Source organism: Balaenoptera ricei, chromosome 5, assembly GCF_028023285.1.
Source record: "Balaenoptera ricei isolate mBalRic1 chromosome 5, mBalRic1.hap2, whole genome shotgun sequence".
Taxonomy (NCBI): domain Eukaryota; kingdom Metazoa; phylum Chordata; class Mammalia; order Artiodactyla; family Balaenopteridae; genus Balaenoptera; species Balaenoptera ricei.
The window spans coordinates 9,250,456-9,278,311 of record NC_082643.1 but is presented as its reverse complement, the minus strand read 5'-3'; the positions used below and the strand labels follow the sequence as shown (position 1 = coordinate 9,278,311).

Below are 27,856 nucleotides of genomic sequence, written 5' to 3'. Positions count from 1 at the left end.
TGTGTTATTGGTTCTGTTTGTCTGGAGAACCCTAAGACACATTTAGGTACTAGGAAGGGGGGTCCTACAGTAGCAAATACCTAAAAATGTAAAAGTGACTTTGGAATTGGGTAATAGGCAGAGGCTGGAAGGGTCCTAAGGCAGTGATAGAAAAAGCCTAAATTGCCTTGAAGAGACTGCTGATAGAAATATGGACATTAAAGGAGATTCCAGTGAGGGCTCAGAAAGAAAAGAGGAGAGCTGGAGAGAAAGCTTCTACTATCTTAGAAAATACATATATTAAATCATAAACAGAACAGTGCTAGGAATATGGATATTAAAGCACTCTGGTGAAGTCCCAGATGGAGATGAAGAACACATTATTTTCTGGAAATTTGAAAACGGCGATCTTGCTATAAAGTGGCAGAGAACTTAGCCAAGTTTTGTTCTAGTGTTTTATAGAAAGTAGGACTTCTAAGTGATAAACTTGGTTATTTAGTAGAGATTTCTGGCCAAGTACTGAAAGTGTGGTCTGGCTTCTTACAGTACGATGCAAGGGGAAAGAGATAAATAAAGAGGGAATTGTTAAACAAAAAAGACCTAGAGAGGAGACTTTCAAGATGGCTGAAGAGTAAGATGCAGAGATCACCTTCCTACCCACACATACATAAGAAATACATCTACATGTGGAACAACTCCTACAGGACACCTACTGAAAGCTGGAGGAAGACCTCAGACTTCCCAAAAGGCAAGAAACTACCCTCGTACCTGGGGAGGGCAAAAGAAAAAAGAAACAACAGAGACAAAACAATAGGGACGGGACCTGCACCAGCGGGAGGGAGCCGTGAAGGAGGAAAGGTGTCCACACACTAGGAGCCCCTTCACGGGCGGAGACTGCGGGTGGTGGAGGGGGGAAGCTTCGGAGCCACGGAGGAGAGCGCAGCCACAGGGGTGCGGAGGGCAAAGCGGAGAGGTTCCCGCACAGAGGCTCGGCGCTGACCAGCACTCACCAGCCCGAGAGGCTTGTCTGCTCCCCCGCCGGGGCGGGCGGGGCTGGGAGCTGAGGCTCGGGCTGCGGTCGGATCGCAGGGAGAGGACTGGGGCTGGCGGCGTGAACACAGCCTGAAGGGGCTAGTGCACCACAGCTAGCCGGGAGGGAGTCCGGGGAAAAAGTCTGCAGCTGCCGAAGAGGCAAGAGACTTTTTCTTGCCTCTTTGTTTCCTGGTGCGCGAAGAGAGGGGAGTCAGAGCGCCGCCTAAACGAGCTCCAGAGACGGGCGCGAGCCGCGGCTATCAGCGCGGACCCCAGAGACGGGCGTGAGACGCTAAGACTGCTGCTGCCGCCACCAAGAAGCCTGTGTGCGAGCACAGGTCACTCTCCACACCGCCCCTCCCGGGAGCCGGTGCAGCCCGCCACGGCCAGGCTCCCGTGATCCGGGGACAACTTCCCCGGGAGAACACACGGCGCGCCTCGGGCTGCTGCAACGTCACGACGCCTCTGCCGCCGCAGGCTCGCCCCGCCTCCTCCGTACCCCTCCCTCCCCCCGCCTGAGTGAGCCAGAGCCCCCGAAGCAGCTGCTCCTTTAACCCCGTTCTGTCTGGGCGGGGAACAGACGCCCTCAGGCGACCTACACGCAGAGGCGGGTCCAAATCCAAGGCTGAACCCCAGGAGCTGTGCGAACACAGAAGAGAAAGGGAAATCTCTCCCAGCAGCCTCAGGAGCAGCGGATTAAAGCTCCACAAACAACTTGATGTACCTGCACCTGTGGAATACCTGAATAGACAACGAATCATCCCAAATTGAGGAGGTGGACTTTGGGAGCAAATGTAGACTTGGGGTTTGCTTTCTGCATCTAATTTGTTTCTGGCTTTATGTTTATCTTAGTTTAGAATTTAGAGTTTATCATCATTGGTAGATTTATTTATTGATTTGGTTGCTCTCTTCCTTTTTTTTTTTTATATATAGATACATATATCTTTTTCTCTTCTTTTGAGTATGTGTATGCTTCTTTGTGTGATTTTGTCTGTATAGCTTTGCTTTTACCATTTGTCCTAGGGTTCTGTCTGTCCGTGTTTTTTGTTTGTTTGTTTTTTTAGTATAGTTTTTAGCACTTATTATCATAGGTGGATTTCTTTATTGGTTTGGTTGCTCTCTTCTTTTTTTAAAATTTTTATTTTTTTAATTTTTAATAATTTTGTAAAATTTTTGATTTTAATAATTTTATTTATTTTTTTTCTTTCTTTCTATCTTTTTTTTCTCCCTTTTCTTCTGAGCCGTGTGGCTGACAGGGCCTTGGTGCTCCGGCTGAGTGTCAGGCCTGTGCCTCTGAGGTTGGAGAGCTGAGTTCAGGACACTGGTCCACCAGAGAACTCCCAGCTCCACATAATATCAAACGGCAAAAGCTCTCCCAGAGACCTCCATCTCAATACTAAGACCCAGCTCCACTCAACGACCAGCATGCTACAATGCTGGACACCCCATGCCAAACAACTAGCAAGACAGGAATACAGCCCCACCCATGAGCAGAGAGGCTACCTAAAATCATAATAAGGTCACAGACACCCCAAAACACACCACCGGATGCAGACCTGCCCACCAGAAAGACAAGATCCAGCCTCATCCACCAGACCACAGGCACTAGTCCCCTCCAACAGGAAACCTACACAACCCAATGAACCAACCTTACCAATGGGCGCAGACACCAAAAACAACGGGAACTACGAACCTGCAGCCTGCGAAAAGGAGACTCCAAAGACAGTAAGTTAAGGAAAATGAGAAGACAGAGAAACACACAGCTGATGAAGGACCAAGGTAAAAACCCACCAGACCAAACAAATGAAGAGGAAATAGGCAGTCTACCTGAAAAAGAATTCAGAGTAATGATAGTAAAGATGATCCAAAATCTTGGAAACAGAAGGGAGAAAATACAAGACACGTTTAACAAGGACCTAGAAGAACTAAAGAGCAAACAAACAATGATGAACAACACAATAAATGAAATTTGAAATTCTCTAGAAGGAATCAATAGCAGAATAACTGAGGCAGAGGAACTGATAAGTCACCTGGAAGATAAAATCGTGGAAGTAACTACCACAGAGCAGAATAAAGAAAAAAGAATGAAAAGAATTGAGGCCAGTCTCGGAGACCACTGGTTCAATATTAAATGCACCAACATTTGAATTATAGGGGTCCCAGAAGAAGAAGAGAAAAAGAAAGGGACTGAGAGAATACCTGAAGAAATTATAGTTGAAAACTTCCCTAACATGGCAAAGGAAATAGTCAATCAAGTCCAGGAAGTGCAGAGAGTCCTATAAAGGATAAATCCAAGGAGAAACACACCAAGACACATATTAATCAAACTATCAAAAATTAAATACAAAGAAAAAAACAGCAGCAAGGGAAAAACAACAAATAACATACAAGGGAATCCCCATAAGGTTAACAGCTGATCTTTCAGCAGAAACTCTGCAAGCCAGAAGGGAGTGGCAGGACATATTTAAAGTGATGAAAGGGAAAAAACCTACAACCAAGATTACTCTACCCAGCAAGGATCTCATTCAGATTCAACGGAGAAATTAAAACCTTTACAGACAAGCAAAAGCTAAGAGAATTCAGCACCACCAAACGAGCTTTACAGCAAATGCTAAAGGAACTTCTCTAGGCAGGAGACACAAGAGAAGGAAAAGACCTACAGTAACAAACCCAAAACAATTAAGAAAATGGTTACAGGAACATACATATCGATAACTGCCTTAAATGTAAATGGATTAAATGCTCCAACCAAAAGACATAGACGGGCTGAATGGATACAAAAACAAGACCCATACATATGCTGTCTATAAGAGACCCACTTTAGACCTAGGGACACATACAGACTGAAAGTGAGGGGATGGAAAAAGATATTCCATGCAAATGGAAATCAAAAGAAGGCTGGAGTAGCTATACTCATATCAGATAAAACAGACTTTAAAATAAAGACTATTACAAGAGACAAAGAAGGACACTACATAATGATCAAGGGATCAATCCAAGAAGAAGATATAACAATTATAAATATTTATGCACCCAACATAGGAGCACCTCAATAAATAAGGCAAATGCTAACAGCCATAAGAGAGGAAATTGACAGTAACACAGTCATAGTAGGGGACTTTAACACCCCACTTTCACCAATGGACAGATCATCCAAAATGAAAATAAATAAGGAAACACAAGCTTTAAATGACACATTAAACAAGATGGACTTAATTGATATTTACAGGACATTCCATCCAAAAACAATACAATTTCTTCTCAAGTACTCAAGGAACATTCTCCAGGATAGATCATATCTTGGGTCACATATCAAGCCTTGGTAAACTTTAAAAAATTGAAATCGTATCAAGTATCTTTTCCGACCACAATGCTATGAGACTAGATATCAATTACAAGAAAAAATCTGTAAAAAATAAACAAATGGGGGCTAAACAATACACTCCTTAAAATCAAGAGATCACCAAAGAAATCAAAGAGGAAATCAAAAAATACCTAGAAACAAATGACAATGAAAACACGGTGACCCAAAACCTATGGGATGTAGCAAAAGCAGTTCTAAGAGGGAAGTTTATAGCAATACAATTCTTCCTCAAGAAACAAGACACATCTCAAATAAACAACCTAACCTTACATCTAAAGCAATCAGAGAAAGAAGAACAAAAAAACACTAAAGTTAGCAAAAGCAAAGAAATCATAAAGATCAGATCAGAAATAAATGAAAAAGAAATGAAGGAAACAACAGCAAAGATCAATAAAACTAAAAGCTGGTTCTTTGAGAAGATAAACAAAATTGATAAACCATTAGCCAGACTCATCAAGAAAAAAAGGGAAAAGACTCAAATCAATAGAATTAGAAATGAAAAAGGAGAAGTAACAACTGACACTGCAGAAATACAAAGGAACATGAGAGATTACTACAAACAACTATCTGCCAATAAAATGGACAACCTGGAAGAAATGGACAAATGCTTATAAAAGCACAACCTTCCGAGACTGAACCAGGAAGAAATAGAAAATATAAACAGACCAATCACAAGCACTGAAATTGAGACTGTGATTAAAAATCTTCCAACAAACAAAAGCCCAGGACCAGATGGCTTCACAGACGAATTCTATCAAACATTTAGAGAAGAGCTAACACCTATTCTTCGCAAACTCTTCCAAAATATAGCAGAGGGAGGAACACTTCCAAACTCATTCTATGAGGCCACCATCACCCTGATACCAAAACCAGACAAAGATGTCACAGAAAAAGAAAACTACAGGCCAATATCACTGATGAACATAGATGCAAAAATCCTCAACAAAATACTAGCAAACAGAATCCAACAGCACATTAAAAGGATCATACACCATGATCAACTGGGGTTTATCCCAGGAAAGCAAGGATTCTTCAATATATGCAAATCAATCAATGTGATACACCATATTAACAAATTGAAGAAGAAAAACCATATGATCATCTCAATAGATGCAGGAAAAGCTTTTGACAAAATTCAACACCCATTTATGTTAAAAACCCTCCAGAAAGTAGGCACAGAGGGAACTTACCTCAACATAATAAAGACCATATATGACAAACCCACAGCCAACATAGTTCTCAATGGTGAAAAACTGAAACCATTTCCACTAAGATCAGGAACAAGAGAAGGTTGTCCACTCTCACCACTATTATTCAACATAGTTTTGGAAGTTTTAGCCACGGCAATCAGAGAAGAAAAAGAAAGAAAAGGAATCCAAATAGGAAAAGAAGAAATAAAGCTGTCACTGTTTGCAGATGACATGATACTATACATAGAGAATCCTAAAGGCGCTATCAGAAAACTACTAGAGCTAATCAGTGAATTTGGTAAAATAGCAGGATACAAAATTAATGCACAGAAATCTCTTGCATTCCTATACAGTAATGATGAAAAATCTGAAAGAGAAATTAAGGAAAGATTCCCATTTACCATTGCAACAAAAAGAATAAAACACCTAGGAATAAACCTATCTAAGGAGACAAAAGACCTGTATGCAGAAAACTATGACACTGATGAAAGAAATTAATGATACAGATGGAAAGATATACCATGTTCTTGGATTAGAAGTATCAACATTGTGAGAATGACTATATGACCCAAAGCAATCTACAGATTCAATGCAATCCCTATCAAACTACCAACAGCATTTTTCACAGAACTAGAACAAAAAATTTCACAGTTTGTATGGAAACACAAAAGACCCCCAAATAGCCAAAGCTATCTTCAGAAAGAAAAGCGAAGCTGGAGGAATCAGGCTCCCGGACTTCAGACTACACCAGAAAGCTACAGTAATCACGACAGTATGGTACTGGCACAAAAACAGAAATACAGATCAATGGAACCAGATAGAAAGCCCAGAGATAAACCCACGCACATATAGTCACCTTATCTTTGATAAAGGAAGCAAGAATATACAATGGAGAAAAGTCAGCCTCTTCAATAAGTGGTGCTGGGAAAACTGGACAGCTACATGTAAAAGAAAGAAATTAGAACACTCCCTAACAGTATACACAAAAATAAACTCCAAATGGATTAAAGACGTAAATGTAAGGCAAGACACTATAAAAGTCTTAGAGGAAAACATAGGCAGAACACTCTATTACATCAATCACTGCAAGATCCTTTTTGACCCACCTCCTAGAGAAATGGAAATAAACAAATGGGTCCTAAGGAAATTTAAAAGGTTTTGCACAGCAAAGGAAACCATAAACAAGATGAAAAGACAACCCTCAGAATGGGAGAAAATATTTGCAAACGAAGCAACTGACACAGGATTAATCTCCAAAATATATAAACAGTTCATTCAGCTCAATATTAAAGAAACAAACACCCCAATCCAAAAATGGGCAGAAGACCTAAATAGACATTTCTCCAAAGAAGACATACAGATGGCCACAAAGCACATGAAAAGATGCTCAACATCACTAATTATTAGAGAAATGCAAATCAAAACTACAATGAGGTATCACCTCACACCAGTTAGAACGGGCATCATCAGAAAATCTACAAACAACAAATGCTGGAGAGGGTGTGGAGAAAAGGGTACCCTCTTGCACTGTTGGTGGGAACGTAAATTGATAGAGAACAATATGGAGGTTCCTTAAAAAACTAAAAATAGAATTACCATATGACCCAGCAATCCCACTACTGGGCATATACCCAGAGAAAACCGTAATTCAAAAAGACACATGAGGGGGCTTCCCTGGTGGCGCAGTGGTTAAGAATCTGCCTGCCAATGCAGGGCACACGGGTTCGAGCCCTGGTCGGGGAAGATCCCACATGCCGCAGAGCGGCTAGGCCCGTGAGCCACGACTACTGAGCCTGCGCGTCTGGAGCCTGTGCTCCGCAACAAGAGAGGCCGCGATAATGAGAGGTGCGGGCACCGCGATGAAGAGTGGTCCCCGCTCTCCGGAACTGGAGAAAGCCCTTGCACAGAAACGAAGACCCAACACACCCAAAAATAAATAAATAAATAAATTTTTTTAAAAAAAGACACATGCACCCAAATGTTCATTGCAGCACTATTTACAACAGCCAGGTCATGGAAGCAACCTAAATGCCCATCAACAGACGAATGGATAAAGAAGTTGTGGTACATATATACAATGGAATATTACTCAGCCATAAAAAGGAACGAAATTGAGTCATTTGTTGAGACGTGGATGGATCTAGAGACTGTCATACAGAGTGAAGTAAGTCAGAAAGAGAAAAACAAATATCGTATATTAACGCATGTATGTGGAACCTAGAAAAATGGTACAGATGAGCCGGTTTGCATGGCAGAAGTTGAGACACAGATGTAGAGAACAGACATATGGACACCAAGGGGGGAAAACTGCAGTGGACTGGGGATGGTGGTGTGCTGAATTGGGTGATTGGGATTGACATGTATACACTGATGTGTATAAAACTGATGACTAGTAAGAACCTGCAGTATAAAAAAACAAACAAACAAAACAACTAATACTAAACTTTCATTGGGTTATTTGTATGGAAATATGTTAATATAAATGTTTCAGACATTACATGAAATTTCTAAAAATCTCATATGTTCTGGTATAATGTTATAAGTCATAATCCTAGTTATTACTTTAAAATGTATATCTCAGAAATAACTAATTTTCTGGTCAACTGCATTATTATGAACTTTCATCAAATCTTTAACCGTGGTCATTTTTAAGTCTTTTGTCATTTACAGACAGTTCTGGGTGTACTCTGATGCTTTTGCAAATATGTTCCTATAAAAGGGTTTCATCTTCAAGGAATTCATGGAAAAGACTCTGACAAGTACAGGTTTCTGGTAACTGACTGTACTGCTGAACTGAATGAATAAGCATTTTCAGAACTCTAATGAAGAACTGATGAACTCATAAAAGTGCTAACAAAAGATCAAGATGAAAAAAAAATTAATTACATGGGACTGAGTGAACTGATGAGCATGAGTGTAATTTTTGTGACTTTGTTTGAATTAAAAAAAAAAAATCCCACAAGGACTCAGAGGCAAAGAATATACAAATCAATTTTCACTGCAAAGTAAAGGAGCTGTTACAGTGGAGGATTACTGGACTGAATGTCAATATTATGACATAGTATGAGTGTGTTTCGTGTTTGGTAATTGCAATCATTGTTGCTTTTGTTGTGGTCATCCATGTACAATGCTTGGTGTCAGTCTATTTATCTCTTGTAAAAATAAAATACAGTGTGTGTGTGTGTGTGTGTGTGTGTGAAAAAAAAATGGACAGGTTATAAAATGAATTTAACCTAGGAAAAAAAAAAAAAACTACAACGAGGTGTCACCTCACCCCGGTCAAAATGGCCATCATCAAAAAATCTACAAACAATAAATGCTGGAGAGGGTGTGGAGAGAAGAGAATCCTCCCACACTGTTCATGGGAATGTAAATCGGTACAGCCACTATACAGAAGAGTATGGAAGTTCCTTAAAAAACTAAAAATAGAGCTACCATATGATCCAGCAATCCTACTCCTGGGCGTATATCCAGAGAAAACCATAATTCAAAAAGATACACATACCCCAGTGTTCACTGCAGCACTATTTACAACAGCCAGGACATGGAAGCAACCTAAATGTCCATCAACAGAGGAATGGATAAAGAAGACGTGGTACATATATACAATGGAATATTACTCAGCCATAAAAAGAAGGAAATAATGCCATTTGCAGCAACATGGATGGACCTAGAGATCGTCATACTGAATGAAGTAAGTCAGTCAGAGAAAGACAAACATCATGTGATATCACTTATACGTGGAATCTAAAAAAATGGTACAAATTAACTTATTTACAAAACAGAAATAGAGTTACAGATGTAGAAAACAAACTTATGGTTACCAGGGGGGAAGCTGGGGGATAAATTGGGAGATTGGGATTGACATATACACACTACTATATATAAAATAGATAACCAATAAGGACCTGATGTATAGCACAGGGAACTCTACTCAATACTCTGTAATGACCTAGATGGGAAAAGAATCTGAAAAAGAGTGGATATATGTAGGTATAACTGATTCACTTTGCTGTACAGCAGAAACTACACAACACTGTAAATCAACTGTACACCAATAAAATTATTTTAAAAAATCTAATGACAGAATGGCCATTATCAAAAAAGCTAAAAACAAAAAATGCTGGAAAAGGTGTGGTGAAAAAGGAACCCTCCTACACTCTTGGTGGGAATGTAAATTGATACAACCACTATGGAGAACAGTATGGAGAATCCTTAAAAAACTAAAAATAGAACTACCATACGACCCAGCAATCCTACTACTGGGCATATACCCTGAGAAAACCATAATTCAAAAAGAGACATGCGGGCTTCCCTGGTGGTGCAGTGGTTGAGAGTCTGCCTGCCAATGCAGAGGACACGGGTTCGAGCCCTGGTCTGGGAAGATCCCACATGCCGCGGAGCAACTGGGCCCGTGAGCCATAACTACTGAGCCTGCGCGTCTGGAGCCTGTGCTCCACAACAAGAGAGGCCGCGATAGTGAGAGGCCCGCGCACCGCGATGAAGAGTGGCCCCCGCTTGCCGCAACTAGAGAAAGCCCTCGCACAGAAACGAAGACCCAACACAGCCATAAATAAATAAATAAATAAATAAATTTATTAAAAAAAAAAAAAAAAAAGAGACATGCACCCCAATGTTCACTGCAGCACTGTTTACAATAGCCAGGACATGGAACCAACCTAAATGTCCATCGACAGATGAATGGATAAAGAAGATGTGGCACATATATACAATGGAATATTACTCAGCCATAAAACGAAACGAAATTGAGTTATTTGTAGTGAGGTGGATGGACCTAGAGACTGTCATACAGAGTGAAGTCAGAAGAGAAAAATAAATACCTTATGCTAATGCGTATATATAGAATCTAAAAAAAAAAAAAAAAGGTACTGATGAACCTAGTTTCTGGGCAGGAATAAAGAGGTAGACATAGAGAATGGACTTGATGACGTGGGGTGGGAGGGCAAAGCTGGGGCGAAGTGAGAGTAGCATCGACGTATATACACTACCGAATGTGAAATAGTTGGCTGGTGGGAAGCAGCCACATAGCACAGGGAGATGGGCTCGGTGCTTTGTGATGACCTAGAGGGGTGGGATAGGGAGGATGGGAGGGAGGTTCAAGAGGGAGGGGATATGGGGACATGTGTTTGCATATGGCTGATTCACTTTGTTGTGGAACAGAAACTAACATGGTACTGTGAAGCAGTTCTACTCCAATAAAGATGTATTAAAAAAAAAACTAATGAAATTTGCCCTGCTAGGTTTATAATTTGCTTGGGACCTCTGGCCCCTTTCCTCCTCCTTTTAGAATGAGAATGTCTTTCCAATGCCTGTCCCACCATTGTATTTGGAATAATCTGTCTGGTTTCACAAGTTCACAGGTTATAGAAGAATTTTGTCTCAGGATGAATCAAACCTTAAGTCTCACTAATACCTGACTTAGACAATATTTACACGATATATTAGTCCAGACTCTCCAGGGAAACAGAACCAATAGGAAGTGTGTGGGCATACGTGTATATACATATACAAATAGAGAGAGAGATTATAAAGCATTAGCTCACGCAATTATAGAGGCTGACAAACCACAAGATCTGCAAGCTGGAGACCCAGGAGAGCAGATGATGTAGTTCTAGTCCAAAAGCAGGCAGGCTCGAGACCCAGGAAGGGCTGATGCTTCCATCAGAGTCTGAAGGCAGGAAAAAACTGATGTCCCGGGGCTTCCCTGGTGGCACAGTGGTTAAGAATCCGCCTGCCAATGCAGGGGACACGGGTTCGAGCCCTGGTCCAGGAAGATCCCACATGTCGCGGAGCAACTAAGCCCATGCATCACAACTACTGAGCCTGCACTCTAGAGCCCGCGAGCCACAACTACTGAGCCTGCGTGTTGCAACTCCTGAAGCCTGTGCGGCTAGATCCTGTGCTCTGCAACAAGAGAAGCCACCGCAATGAGAAGCCCACGCACCACAATGAAAGAGTAGACCCCGCTCGCCGCAACTAGAGAAAGCCCATGCACAGCAACGAAGACCCAACACAGCCAAAAATAAATAAATAAATTTATTTAAAAAAAAAAAAAAAAAAAAACTCATGTCCCGGCTCAAAGGCAGTCAGGCAGGAGGAGTCCCTCTTACTCAGCCTTTTTCTTCTATTCAGGCCTTCAATTGATTGGATGAGACCCATGCACGTCAGGGAAGGCAATCTGCTTTACTCAGTTTCCTGATTCAGACGTTAATCTCGACCAGAGACATCTTCACACACATACCCAGAGTAACGTCTGACCAAACATCTGGGTACTCCATGGCCCAGCCAAGTTGACACAGAAAACTAACCATTACAGAAGAGACTTTAGATTTAGAGTTGATGCTGGAACAGGTTAAGACCTTGGGGGATGCTGGAATTGAGTGAATGTATTTATAGGTGAGAAAGACATGAATTTGGGGGGGGAGAGAACAGTGCATTATAGGTTGGACTGCGTCTCCCTAAAATTCATGTATTAAAGTCCTAACCCCCATTACCTCAGAAGGTGACCTTATTTGGAGACAGGGTCTTTACAAAGGTTATCAAGTTAAAATGAAAGTATTAGGGTGGGTCCTAAGGCAATAGGACTGCTATCCCTATCAAAAGGGGAAATGTGGACACAGACCTGCACAGAGGGAAGACAATGTGAAGAGACACAGGGAGAAGACAGCCATCCACAAGCCGAGGAGAGAGGTCTGGAGTAATCCCTTCCCTCACAGCCCCCGGAAGGATGCAACCCTGCCAACACCTTGGTTTTGGAGTTCTAGCTTCCAGAACTGTGAGACAATAAATTCCTGTTGTTTAAACCACTTAGCCTGTAGTATTTTTTTACAGCAGCCCTAGCAAACTAATACACAGACTCTAACCTCTGTCAATTACTATTGCTCTCACCACATTCTCTTCTTTAATAGTGATCATTAACAGTTATGGAGTGTTTACTAGGTGCTAGTCACTGCAATAAGTACTTGGATACACGCCACCTCAGTGAATACTCAAGGCCACTCCTTGAGTAAACTTTACGGTATAAGAATTGTGACTCAATAAAAATAAATATACAAACAGTCAAGAAAAAACAACTTTTTTGAAGTTGATGTGATCATTATCGCAATTTCACAACTGAATTCAAGAAAACAACTAGTATAAGGGCAGGGGCAGAAATTGAAGCCAGATGTCTGAGTACAGACCTGTGCTCTCAACCACCTGATCAAAGTGCCGTCCCTTACCCCACCGCACTTTCTTCCAATGTGACAGCTGCGTGAGAGATTACGATGTGCCGAGATAGCTCATCGTGCTATTCACAGCTTTGTGTTACTTGCAGCTCCACAGTACACCAGCGTCCACAAAGCCCATAAAATGAGACAACTCTTATCGAGTTAATTTTTAAACACACAAATTTAAAAAAGCAGGTACTATATGCATTGCCAAGGGTTTTCAGAAGTCTGAATCCAAACTGTAGTCAGGGTCTTTTTAAAAGCTTGTCAAACCGGTTCTGAAATTAATACAGAAAGTCCAAGGAACCAGAAAAGCAAAACAATTTTGAAAAAGAACAGAGTTAGCCAACTGGAATTACCTAACTTCATGACTTATTATTATAAAGCTACAGTTATCAAGTGTGGTATTGGTGAAAGGACACACAAATCAATGCAACAGAACAGAAAGTCCAGAAATGGATTCACATGTACATGGACAGTTAATTTTTGCCAAATCTGAATGAGCAATTCTGTGGAGAAAGGATAGTATTTTCAATAGAAGTCGCACTGCATCAACAGAATATTCATATGCTAAAGGTATATATCCCTATACCTGACACCTATTTAAAAGTCAACTCAATATGGATAGGAGTCTAAAAGTGAAACTTGAAGTTGTAAAACTTCCGGAAGAAAACATAAGACCAAATCTTTACGGCCTTGAAGTTGGCAAAGATTTCTTAAATATGCCACCCAAAGCATAATCTATAAAGAAAAAGTTAATAAAATGGATTTATCAAAATTTTAAATATCTGCTTTTTGAAGACACTATTACAAAAATGAAAGACAAGCCCCAGACTGAAAGAACATATTTACAAAACACGTATCTCACGTAGGACTTGTACCCAGAATATATAAAAACATTAAAAAATTAATGAGAGCAAAAACTTCAATTTAGAAAATGGGTGAAAGCTCTAAACAGACATTTTATTAAAGGAGATATATGAGTGACACATAAGCACGCTGGAAGATAATATCTTTAATCACCATGGACACATACACAGCTGAGATGAGGGGACAAAAAACCAACAATACCAAATGCTGGCGAGGGTGTGAAGCAACTGCATCTCTCAGGCACTGCTGGTGTGAAGGCAAGGGGTTCAGCCGCTGTGGAAAACACCGTGAAGTTTCTTATAAAGTTAAACCCACGTTTACCGTATGACCCAGCAATTCCACTTCTAGATACTTAGCCAAGAGAAATAAAGACCTCTGTTCACACAGAAAATCTGCTGATGAATGTTCACAGCAGCATTATCCGTAATCACAAAAAAAAACTGGAAATAACTCAAATGGGAATATTACTCAGTAATAAAAAGGAGCAAAGTACCAATACAGTGTACGGAACACCGCTGATGAATCTCAAATTCATTACGCTGAGTGAAAAAGGCTCCCCACGTATGATTCCATTTACGTGACGTTCTGGGGAAAAGACAGAATTACAGAGACAGGTAACAGATCAACGGTTGCCAGGTCGGGCAGGAAGGGAAAGACAGGGAGCGTATCTGGGGGAGACGAGGTTACTGCTCTGCAGTTCGATTACTGTAGTGTTTACAGGACTCTGTATGTCTATCAAAGTATCCTAAAAGGGTAAACTTGATTGTACACAAATTAGATCTCAATACAGACTTAAAAAAAAAAAGATTAGCCTTGAGACCGGCTGGGACCCTTTGCTGCAGCGCTGGCACCTGGACAAACATCTCCTCCAGCAGGAAAATACAAAGAAAGCAGAAGGGACTAAAAATAACCGCATGAGTGCCCAGTTGGGGCAAATTACGAACAAGGTACAAAAAGACCAAAAACCCAACGTCACTTCTGAGGAACCGGGAGCAAAGGCAGGGTACCAGGAACCGAAAGCAGGGTACTGCGCATGCCCCCTGCACACAGACCCACCAAGGGGCTGGGCAGACCAGCAAAGCTACCCCTCTGGCCTGACCCCTGGACCCATTCCTAACCCTCGCCCCAGATGAGGAACCCGCTCACCTCCCCGCTTAGGGAGTGAAAAGGGAAACTGTTACGTGCTTTAGCTCCCTTGTGCTGTAGCACTAGTCCCAATAAAGCCTTGCTTGAATTTCTTACCTGGCCTCTTATCAGCTTCTATTGATTAAGGAGTCCAAGAACCCCATAGCTTAAGGCGAAGTTTAAAATTTTTTTTTAAGATGGGAACATAAAAATCCTAAAAGACGGGCACACCCTGGTGGTCTCAAGCAAGTTAAGTTAGTTAAATAGATTTGAATAAAGTTTGGGTCTTGTTTTGTTTTGTCTTTTTAAAGTATGTCACAGCTTCTATACTACAGGAGTTTGAAGGCCTGGTTTCTGCCCAATTCTGCCAATCAGGTGATACATAGTTGTAAGAGAATATTTATTTCACTTTCTTTTTCTGCTGCTAAGTTCCTTATTTTTAAAAATGAGAAAAGGCATTCCTAACCTCAAGGTAGCTTTAGTTGGCTGATCCTATACATATTCCATATATGATATATGGAATATATATAGGATCAGCCAACTAAATATAGATACATTATTACAGCAAATTCAGTCAGAGTTAAGATTGAAATTTAACAAAAAAAAACTCAAGTCATTACAAACGCTAACAGGGAAGCAGATAATAAATTATCTGGAATGGAATTAAGAAAGTAAGTAATAGGAATCACAAGTACCAAAAAAAACTAGCATGTTTGCTAATGGGAATACACTGGGCCTTTTGTAAATAGTAACTTTCTTTGGGGATGGGCACAGAGATGTCCTTTTGTAAGAGAATTATTATTGCAGGTTATCTTTGTGGATTAATAAATGCAATTTAATTATTTTGCAAACAAAACACTTACGAAGTGCCCACCAAGTGTCAGCACTAAGTGCTTTACATATTATTAACTAATATCCGCAAGAATCAAAAGACGGCACCAAATGTACTTAGGGAAGTAATTTCCTTACAGTCACAGGTTTTATGGAAAAGCTTCAGCAAGTCCCAGTATAACTGATGAAGGAAAAGCATTTATATCAGTCATGGTGAATTTGAAACCACTCCTGAAGAACCCCTGTAAAGATCGTTTGCGTTCCATACCTAAACTATGTGCCCTTATCCTTACTCAAGAAGCTATCTTTCTGATTTAATAAATGAGGAACTAAACTGTCTACTCACATGGCTATTAGAGAACAAGCGCTCGGTATTTAATAGCTTTCCTCGATGTTCTCATACACGAATCACCGGTAAGAGCCATAGCACAGGTGCTGAACGTGCCTCGGGGACAATGCCTGTACGTGCGTGTGTGTGTGCCAGCGCGTCCCCAAGGAACGGCAGTCCTAAACACATGCTTCAGGCCCGGGAAGGCAGGGGGCCCTCGGCCCGGGCCTCAGGGCTTACACGGTCTTGCTTTCTTTGGCCCTCCTGCCGCTTTATTCCTCCCCAGAGGCCAAGGGCTCCGAGGACCCTTCGAGAACATTCCAGGATACCGGCGTTCCGAGATTCCCTATCCAAACGGCTCCAAAGCTGCTTCCAGGGTCCGTCTAGCTGGGAGAAGACCCTGCCACCAGTATATATGCTGCTAGGCTGGGAGAGGGGCTGCTGCGGGGGGGGGGGGGGGGCAGGGGGTGATGGGGGGCATGTAAACTGCACGATTCCCGCCCCCATCAGCACACGCACCCGGGTCCTCAACGGGGTGGGACGGAGCCCGCCCTCCCCGCGCCTCCACTCTCGGGAGAAGAATTCAGTGAAATCTCAGGTGCTTAAAGACGGCTCCCCAGGAGTAAGGCAGAGACGCCCTGCCGGCGGCAGCCCAGCGCCAGCTAAGGGGAGATGCAGACAAGCGCCAAGCCAGGCGCACTGGCGCATGGCGATGAAGCCCTTCCCCGCGGCGCGTCCCCGCCGCCAGCGCCAGCCCCGCTCTGCCGCGGGGGAGGCGTGCGCGGGCGGCCGGGCACGGTCGCTAAGAAACGGGTCCGGACGCCGCCCGCAGTGCGGGGAGACGGCAGCGCAGCATCGGCGGGCGGCGGGCGGCGGGCTGGCGCGGCTCGAGGGCCCGACCATCAGCTGATCGTGGGGAGCCAGTCAAGCGCCCGCGGGGGCAAAGGGCGGGGCCGCGCCAACGTCCCCGCCGCGGCCGACGTCAGCGCCGCCTGCCGCCTGCCGCTTGCCGCTTGCCGCCTGCCGCCTGCCGCCTGCCGCCTGCCGCAGGATCGCTGGGGCGCAGCTCGCGGGGGCCACCGAGACCTCTGCGCTGCTCCGCGAACATGGCCGACTCGGAGAACCAGGGCCCCGCGCAGCCGAGCCAGGCGGCGGCAGCGGAGGCGGCCGCGGCGGAGGAGGTAATGGCGGAAGGCGGCGCGCAGGGGGGAGATTCTGACAGCGCGTCCGGCGACTCCGACGGCGCGGTCGGTCAGACGGCTGAGGAGCCCCAGACGCCTGCGGAGAACGCAGCGAAGCCTAGAAATGACTTTATCGGGAGCCTGCCTAACTCGGTGAGATGCCGCGTCCTGGCGCTCAAAAAGCTGCAGAAGCGGTGCGATAAGATAGAAGCCAGATTTGATAAGGAATTCCAGGCGCTGGAGAAAAAGTATAACGACATCTATAAGCCCTTGCTCGCTAAGATCCAGGAGCTCACCGGTGAGATGGAGGGGTGTGCGTGGACCTTAGAGGGTGACGACGAGGAGGACGAGGAGGAGGAGGACGAGGAGGAGGAGGAGGGGGGGGGAGGAGGAGGAGGAGAAGGAGGGAGAGCCTCCGGCAGAGGCTGCAGCGGAGGCGGCGGGCGCCGCCGCCGAGCACGAGGGTCCCCGCGCTGCAGTGTCTGACGACGCCCAGAAATAAGCGGGGGCAGAGACTGCAGACCAGAATGACGACGCAGATGAAAAACCCCCATTTTTTTTTTTTTTTTTTTTTTTTTTTTTTTACACACATCGGTGGACTTGAAAAGGCTCAGGTTTTGGACCAAAATACAATGTGAATCAATTCTGACATTCCTAACATCATATTAAATCGACGCAGTCAGATTCTGGCCGGCCCGTTCCCAGTCTGAACACCGATACACCAAAAGGTGTTGCGAACGAGTTAAATTTGAAATGGTTTTTTCGTGATCTCTTCTGCGAGGACTGGAGTTGAGGCTTCCGAAGGGTGCCAAGTAGACGTGAAGGAAAGAACGTCACTTGGAGACCCTTGGATCACACACTATCATCACACTACGCGCAGACACCCAAGCCGAGACTGAACATGTTCTCAATATGCCTAATTCTGCAATTTCTTTAGTCTTGCATTTTTCCAGCGCGGAAGCGGCAGAACCCAAGAAAAAAAATCTCATCTTTAAGACTTTGCTTTCGTAACCCAGACATCGGCTTTGCACTTCAGAGAAGCGTGATGGGAGGGAGGAAGCCGGTGCCGGAGATCATGACAGTGCTGTTAATGAGGCCCAGAAAACTGCCACTTCAGATTCTAAAGACTGCTCTGAATATTTGGTTCTGAGAAGGAGGGTGTATTAACCTGTACACTCTTGTCAACATACGTGTTCATTATTTACAGTCTCGTGCTTAGGTGTTTTCTTGGTAGTGTCTGTTTACAAAGGTGTTAAAAAAAAACAAACCCAATGTTTAAGTACTGATCCCTTTAGCATTTTACAAACATTAATTTACTTGAAAAGATGTAGAATCTAGTAAATTCTGTAAAGCATGTGTATCCAATGTTATGTTTGATCCTTGTGATGTCTTTTTGTCTTGTAGCTTTTAGAACGTAGCTGTGAAAATTATCAGAACTCTTCACGGAAGCTAATGTGTGGAAAAAATATATACTTGAACAACCAATCCAACTGTGTGTCCCCACCCCCAGCTCAGAAGTAGAAGGGGTTTAAGTTTGCTTGTGTTAGCTGTGCCTTCATTATGTTGCTATGTAAATGTGATATATTAAATATAAAATGGTGCATAATCAAATTTTTCTGCTTGAGAACAGACTGTCATACAGTAAAGGATTTTTAGGAGGACACATTTAATGTAAAGACTCTTAGCTTCTTTGTGGGTTTTGAATTGTGTGATCTATAAAGAAATTTAAGCATAACGTTGTTTACCACTGTGGTGTTAATAAAACAGTATTTTCAAAAAACAAAAGGACTCATACCCTGACTTCCTGGAATCAAATCCCAGCTCTGCCTCCTATTAGCAGTGAATCTTGGGCAATTACATTAATCTGTGTTCAGTTTCTCCTCATCTATAAAAGGGGGTAGTAACAGTCCCTTCCTCACAGATTATTACGAAGAACAAACTAGTTAATTTACATAAATCCCACAGACCAGTGTCTGACCCTAAGTGCTCAAGATATTTTAGCTATTATTATTATGGTTATTATTATTAGATGAAAGATAAAGATGATGATTGGAAATTCAATCCTCCTAAATTACTAAAGAGGAAAAAATACATATTATATTCCTAAGTTCATGATATTACTGTTAAAGAAGTGGCCTTTAATTCATAAACACAGGTAGTTCAATAAACTTGTTTTGTTTTCCTCAATATAAAAATCAGGTTTTGATTTCTTCCCAGAAAGGATAAAAGACTTTAATGTGACATCATGCATATATTAAAAAGTCTATTTCAACTTTGTATTTGGGCATTCTAAATGAAGTATAAAATTGAAGACCCCCCCAAAATTTTAAACACAGACGTGTTTTCTTCCATTTCCCTTAAGGGTTAAAATTAGTCAGAAGCAAAATTAGACCTCTTTACCTTAGGGAACGGAAGGAAGCTCTGACCTGTTGCTAATGGCAATAGTTGAGTGAAACCTTAATGTATTATTAATCTTCCTTAGGGCTGGGACAACAAAAAGAGAAAATCAAAATAATGTATTACATAAGTCAGTGATTATCTTAATCATGATTATCTGAAATAGAAGGAAAAAAAATCGAATAAAATTCAATATTCATTTCTTATCCCTAGGAGTAAGAGACTGTCATTTAATATTTTTCTAGATCCCACAAAAAAGCAAAAATGAATGAAACAAATAAGGTGTGTAGTTAGTGGGGGGGAAAAAAATTTTTTTTCAGGCATGTAATTACACATAGAAAACCCAAAAGAATCAACTGAAAGCTATCACATTCATAAATTTGAGGAATAGACCAACCATATAAATATATAAAAACCAATAACAAAAAAAAAAACCAACAAAAAACCAATAACTATTTCTAGCCACTACTAATGATAAAAATATATGCAAAGGGCTCTCTTTCACAGTAGAAATAAGAAATCAAAATATTTACAAAAACCTCTAATAAAAATGTATATATAACCTATGAAAAGAAAAAAAAACAGTATCACAAAGAAATGTAAAAGAGGCCTTTGGAAGGTGAGACTGAATATCACAGAAGTGTCAATTCTTCCCAAATTAACTTTTAATTTATTACACTTCAAATCAAAACCCAAACTGGATCTGGAACCATATAATTACCCTAATCTTCACCTGTAAGAATAGGAAAACAATTAAGATTTTTACCTTAGAACAAAAAAAATTTTTTTAATTGAAGAAAATATATTATTAAGTATCAATTTCTAGACAGGGAAAGGTTAAATTTAGAATGATTTAAGACCAAAAGAAATAATCGACAGGCGTGACAACACAAAAATTAAGAAGTTTTAGAGATTTAAACAGACTCCACATTTTTAAAAGTAAACAGCAAACTGGGAATAAAATCTGCAATAAATACAGATGGCAAAGGGTTAATAATCTTAATATAATAAAGAGTTGATACAAATGATACGAGAATCATTTCATCTTAACAGAGAAATACGTAAAGGACATCAGCGGACGACTTTAAGAAAGGGAAGTACTGCAATCCTGTTTGGGGCAGCAAGACACGTCCTGAAAGGGCGATACTAGGTGGACCAGCCTCCAGCAGGGTCTGGAGGACACACACGCCGAGCTGTGTGCCCGGGCCAGCAATCTTCCCTTCACTTGTGGTAAGACTTCAGCTGCGGGGTTTCCCAGCTACCAGTCGTACCACTGTTGGTTACTTTTCTCAGGATAAGGCACATATCTGATGCCCGTCGTAATGTCAAACAATTTCCACCATTTTCCTAACTGGGTTGATCTTTCCCCTCTGTTTCCTGCATTGCTTATTTGATCGTTCCTCAGGCAGACATAAATCTTGTGTGTTAACATGTAGCAGGATACCCTCCCTGAAGGCAGGTCAAACACTCTTACTCATAAACCTTTTTTCATCCATTTTAGGCCCAAATTAGTAAGCAATGCACAACGTAACTGGCAGAAGGAAAGGCAACCGTGCATTACACATTCAACTCAGTCTCTAAGAGCATTATGCAGAAGCCTGCAGCATGCCCACGCTCCCTGCCCAAGCACATCACAGCAGCTCTCCCTGAGAGTTTACAATTAAGCGTACACACACACATTTGCATGTGCACACACACAGACACACACACGTTTTTTTAATTGGGGTGAAATTCACAAAACGTAGCCATTTTAAATGAACAATTCAGTGGCATTTAACACATTAATAATGTTGGGCAATGACCACTTCTATCTCATTCACTTTCTTTAAACAAAAATATTTTAGAGGTAAACATCAGTAAAAAGGATCAATGCTGGGCAGAATATGTGAAGTAGCCTATGCATGGAAGAAATACAAATTTTACAAGTGAGGTCAAGTTTCTTATTAAATTAGATTAGATGTAAAAAAAAAAAAGAACACTCAGTATTTGTAAGGATTTGATGAAATGGGTACTTCTCATACATTGATGATAATGTATAAGCTGGTATAATTCATTAGCAAAATCAATTTAGTAAAAATATCAACAAATTCAAAATGATATACACTAATTCAATTTCACCCTTGGGACCTTACCATTAAAAAGAAATTTTAAAAACAAACAAAGCTTTATACATAAGATGACTGATACAGTCTTATTAAAAATGGAGGGGGAAAAGAAAGAAAAAAAAAAGGGAAAGAAAAAAAAAAGAACACAGAAACAAGCCAGATACCCAAAAGGGAAAGAGTAGAAAATACACATTTACACAGCAGGTTGTGCAGCCATTATTAAGGGTGTCCATGAGGGCTTTATAATAACATTATAGATATAAGCATTGTCTCAACCTAAGTTTAAAAATTCAGACATGCGGGCTTCCCTGGTGGCGCAGTGGTTGAGAATCTGCCTGCTAATGCAGGGGACGCGGGTTCGAGCCCTGGTCTGGGAAGATCCCACATGCCGCGGAGCAACTGAGCCCATGAGCCACAACTACTGAGCCTGCGCGTCTGGAGCCTGTGCTCCGCAACAAGAGAGGCCGCGATAATGAGAGGCCCGCGCACTGCGATGAAGGGTGGCCCCCGCTCGCCGCAACTAGAGAAAGCCCTCGCACAGAAACGAAGACCCAACACAGCCATACATACATACATAAATAAAAAGAATATAAGCAGACAAGAATAGCATTAAAAAAAAAAAAAAAAAAAAAAAGACAATCTGGGAGAAAACGGATACAAAATTAAAAAAAAAAAAAAAATTCAGACATGCACTTTTATACGTACATTGTATGTCTTTAACTATGCCAACTTTGTTTTTAAAAAATTGCATCGTCTGTCTGAAACGAAAACAGCAAACTCTTCGAAGTCATTTATCTTCTAGGGATGAGGGGACATGGGGACTCTGGAGCCCTGGTCTTGGCCCTCTAAGTGGCAGTGTACTGAGAGCACAAGCTCTCAGTCAAACAGAATGGCTCTGAATTCTGGCTCTGGTGTTTGAACACTGGACTTCTGGCTGTGTAACCTTGAACAAGTGACTTACGTCTCTCTCTGCCTCAGTTTCTTCAACTGTAAAGTGGGGAGGACTGCATGTGAAGGACTCAGAATAATGCCTGACACAAGGGAAGCACTCGAGAAATGTTACTGGCATTTTAATTATCTGCTATTCCTGTTAACAGTCCAGTGCAAGTAACATGCAGATGTAATAAAGATTACACCTCTCATAGACTATCTCAAGAGATCAAGGTGGGAGGGAGATGCAAGAGGGAGGAGATATGGGGATATATGTATATGTATAGCTGATTCACTTTGCTATAAAGCAGAAACTAACACACCACTGTAAAGCAATTATACTCCAATAAAGATGTTAAAAAAAAAGAGAGAGATATCAAGTGAAGTCTTTCATTGGTCCTAACTTCAGTAAATCTTAAGGAGCTAGAAGTATCTGTCATGTGTGGGTTTTATTCTCAGGTTCTCTCTATGGAATCTAGGTGCCCTTTGGAGCACTTACCTTAAGCCTGGCATTTCCTTTTCACTATTCCCTCTCCCCACCCCTTTTTTAATATGGAAGAAATGGGGGAAGATATTGATTGCATTCGATTTGATTAAATTGAGTTAAACTGGGGGAAATCTAGAATGATATGTGGGGTTTTTTTATTAATGGTAGTAACACCATGCCACAGAGTGTGAGAAATACTTAACCACAAATAGTCATGTAATGCAGTATTATCCAGATGTGACTGCCAGTTGTTGCAAGATTTAGCTAAGATGTGGCCACCAGCAATCACCCACAGATGTTCTTTTACCTGGATGCTTATAATTCAATTGTCTGTCTGCAGCTCTTGTCCAAGGAAAGAAAGCAATTTTAAGTCCAAATGGAATGTAATAAATTATGGATACAGAATTGGTACCCTTCTGACATTTCCCTCCAGGGCAGTGGTGACAGCAAGTATCTTACTGTTAACAGAAACAGCTTCAATGCCAGCAGTATCTGTATACACAACGTTCAAGTTAAAAATCCAGCAGGTGTTATTCTTTTGGTTCTTTCATTTAATTTTCTTAGACTAATCTATGAAATACCCAAAAAGGACCCCCCCAGTAATGAGGTTATGGCATATAACTGTCAAAAGGAAATAAGAGCTGTAATGATTAATCTTTTGCCTTCGTATACAAGCTTTCTTACCAGGATCTCAACGTGCTTTAATGTTAAGATTTCTGCTTTTTGCAACATTAAAGATAAAGGAAAAAACATTTGCTTGGCTTCTTCTGGCTGTCCCTAACTCTGACAGCAATACTATGTAATGTGGCAGTAACCAGACTAGGTTCTCAGAAGCCTTCCCAACAGGTAACTGCGTCAGCAAGGGGGTCTGCTCCTGTCACCGGGTACAGAGTCACGGACAACAGTGCCTGAAGCAGCGGGTGAGCTCACCACCGTGTGCTCGGTGAGTGCCAGCAACCCAGAAAAGCCGAAACCCAAACTTGCACCTAACACAGAAGCCATTCCACGTTTAAATTTCAAGCACCGCGTACTGGCAATAAAAATAAGAATCCCCCTCTGCCTGGCAATATTTAAAACGACAGCACATTTTATTGCACAAAGATTTGAAAACTTTTTTAGAAAGAGAGAAGCTACTTTTTAGAAAGTCATGGTAACAGAACAATGGAGTTTTGTAATACAAGTAAAAGAATAATGTAAGTTCCCTTATTACTCCCTTGAAATTATGTACTGTCTTTCTTTTAAGGAACCTGTATGTCATCAGAACACCCGTATGGAAAATGTTTTCTAGAAGCAGCCCTGAGGTCAATTAGGGGCAAATAACTGCACAGACAGAGAAAAGGAACCCACGTGGCTGTAAACAAAAGCATGCTCTCCACACTGATTCTGAGGACCCCCCATGGGATCAGCAATGTCCAGGAGTGCAAATGTGTCAGTGCATGGTCAGGACATTCAAGATGGCTGTCCTCTTGCTCTCCGTACATCCCCTGCTCTACCTGTGCCTGCTTCACCTACACCTACTCACACGACTGACCTTCCTACAGACTTGCCCCAGGCCCTAGCTAATGACCGTTCCAATTTGAGATCAGAACATCTCTGCGAAGATAGCTTATCAAAGGGGTGCTGAGGGGCGTGCCCCTCTACTGGTTTCCCTGATAACTGAGAGCCAACCTGACATCAACTCCCCCTATAACTGGTCACCTCCCCCATCCCCCCGGTAGCAAAGACTGCCAGCACATCCTGCCTGACCTTGGACGCACACAGTGGGGTGTCGCTCCAAAACCTTGCTTCAGACATGTAAGATCTCCCATCCAGTAAACCACTGATGTCTCTGTTGCTGACTCCGGGCTCTTTCTTCGGTCTCAAGGCTGGGCAAGTACAGAGCTTGTAGGACTGCGGGCTGCAGCCCAAGAGTCAGCAACAGATATAAATAATGGAGAAGGAAAAAAAAGAAGACGAAGAAAGGAAGTGTGCCACGGACCCACATCTATCATGCAACTCCTTTGCTCACAAACTTTACAGAGCACCTTCCCCTTTTTATTATGTCCTCGTCTCTACTTTCTAGTATCCAAATCTTAGGAGTCCTCCCGACAGCTCTAATCCCATATCCATCCTCCCAGATGCATATGTCTACGTGGATTTCTCTGAACACCTTCTGGTCCAATTAATCAATTTTGTCTTCATATTTCATTTATGGTTACATATGAGAACGGCTTACCACCCTAAACAAACTGTGGTCTACTTCAGTGTTCCCGCACAAACTCTCAACTATTAAGTGAATTCAATTGCTGATTCAAAGAAACACCTACTGAATAAGGAGAGACAGTAAGAGTGAGAGAGAGAGAGAGAAGCACAGACACAGAAAGAGAAAAACTCAGACCCGGAAAGAGACAGAGAGCAAAAAAGGCAGAGACAAAAAGTACCCCAAGAGAAATAATTTTATGAAGATATGAAAAAGAAAAGTCCCAACAACTGCCTCTTCTGCAGACTACATCACAAATCACCTATGCCCACACGACATCGCTCTTTTCCCCACCCGGTGTATCCAACACACAGCGCATTAGGATGGCTCACCAGAATGTGAAGAAATTCTGAATATGCCCTTCCTCAGGCTGCTTGCCCAGCCCACTGCTAGCTCCTAATGCACACACCGTCGTGTCTGAAATCTGACGCAAAAGCTCAGACATCCTTTGAAAGACTAAAGACTATAGATGTATCTACGTAGGTACATACATGCACATGTAATAAAGCGATCGTCAAAACCAGGAGGGAAGAGAAATCACCTAGACCCACAAAGCCACTTTATGATCTGCCATAAATTCCCCAATTCTAAAAACAGTATCAAGGACTTCCCTGGTGGCGCAGTGGCTAAGACTCCGCACTCCCAAGGCAGGGGGCCCAGGGTTCGATCCCTGGTCAGGGAACTAGATCCCACATGCGGCAACTAAGAGTTCACGTGCCGCAACTAAAGATCCCGCATGCCTCAACTAAAGATCCCACATGCTGCAATGAAGATCCCACGTGCCGCAACTAAGACCCGTTGCAGCCAAATAAATAAATATTAAAAAATTAAAAATAAATAAAATAAAAAATAAAAACATTATCAGACTCTACGGAATAATGAGACTGTTCTTATCAAACAAATCATTTGCTGTCAACAAAAATACCAACATTATGTAGATAAGGAAAGGACAGTGCTTTCAGCTCCAAAAGATTCTTATCAAGTTAGAGTTTCGACTGAAACACCTACTTGAGACAAGACTAGCCTCTATATTAGAGTCCCAGACTCAAGATAATTTCATCATCTGAAGCCATTTTGTTGGGTACTTAGCAACTTCTGGATTATTTTACTTAATTCTGGTATTATAGCTCACACTTTCCCCAAAGCTGAGGCTTCCTGCATAGTCTGAAAAGTTTACATGACAAAAAAGATTACTGAATGTTACATTAGACCACTTTGGCTTCTAGCTATCTTTAAAAATGTAAAAGGACGGAAGAAGAGGCCTGTCAGTTTTTCTATCATTCCTGTTTTCCAAAGGGAAAACTTATGGGAGGAAGCCAATATACATCACTTGGATAGAGTGAATTTCATAGGATCTCTGTTTGCATCTTTGCAACTATTTACAGTGAGAAGCCAACTAAAACCCAGAGTGAATTAGCTTTAATTTCCCAACATGCTTAAAACAGCAAACAACTTCTCTTCATCTGTAACTTTTTCCGTAGCTTCAATGAACCCTTGCTTCCAGAAGGCTTCCCTCGCTCACAGCCCTCCCAAGTGGAGACTGCCACTCCCTTGTCTTTCCTGACCCCTACCCCTTCTTTAAGCCGAGAAGTTTTGTCTCTAGCTAATGTGCTAACGGTCCCTAAATCCTCATCTCAAGAGTCTACTTTCTATTCTAATACATACAACGCCTCTAAGAGCATACATTTTCCCTGTCCTCGTTTTTTATTTATTTCACCACTTTTTTCCTTGTGTAGGCAACCTCAAATTCACTGGTGATTAAGACTGGAATAAGTAAACAAATAAACTACTGATATAAGACTTCTCTTCTAATACAACAAACTAGTGAATATAACAAAAAAGCAGCAGACTCACAGACATAGAGAACAAACTATGGTTACCTGTCAGGGGGAGGGGCAACATAGGGGTTGGGGAGTGGGAGGTACAAACTACCTGGTGTAAGATAGGTTCAAGGATGTACTGTACAATATGGGAATACAGCCAATATTTTGTAATAATTGTAAATGGAAAGTAACCTTTAAAGACTGTATTAAAATTTTAAATGCAAAAAAGAAAAAGAAAACATCCTACTTAAAAAAAAAAAAATATGAATTGATTTTAAAAAAAGACCTCTCTTGATGATAGACATAAATTTTCAGCTGTAAACAAAATCACCCAGGTATCACACAGACATGTCAAAATCAACACATACAAAACAGAACTCTTTCCCCTCCACCCTGCGCTACAGATTCTGTTTCCTGTTGGTCAGCTCTCCAAATTAGAAGTCAGAGTTGTTATCAATACGTGCCTCTCGGGACTTCCCCTGGTGGCGCAGTGGTTAAGAATCCGCCTGCCAATGCAGGGGGCACGGGTTCGATCCCTGGTCCGGGAAGATCCCACATGCCGCGGAGCAACTAAGCCCGTGCGCCACAACTACTGAGCCTGCGCTCTAGAGCCCGCGAGCCACAACTACTGAAGCCCGTGCGCCTAGAGTCTGTGCTCCACTACAAGAGAAGCCACCGCAATGAGAAGCCCGCGCACCGCAACAAAGAGTAGCCCCCGCTCGTCGCAACTAGAGAAAGCCCGCGCA

General features: G+C 42.0%; 2 protein-coding genes across 5 annotated transcripts in view; one reads left to right on the top strand and one right to left on the bottom strand.

Annotated features, from left to right (window-relative positions):
- Positions 1–27,856, bottom strand: part of HERC3 (HECT and RLD domain containing E3 ubiquitin protein ligase 3) — a 513,145-nt gene that overhangs the window by 368,210 nt on the left and 117,079 nt on the right. The gene's annotated exons all lie outside the window — the stretch shown is intronic.
- On the top strand, positions 16,967–17,706 carry NAP1L5 (nucleosome assembly protein 1 like 5). Its single transcript, XM_059923891.1, is given in 2 exon segments — positions 16,967–17,510; positions 17,512–17,706. Coding segments are annotated over 2 exon segments (576 nt in total). The 5' UTR covers positions 16,967–17,054; the 3' UTR covers positions 17,632–17,706.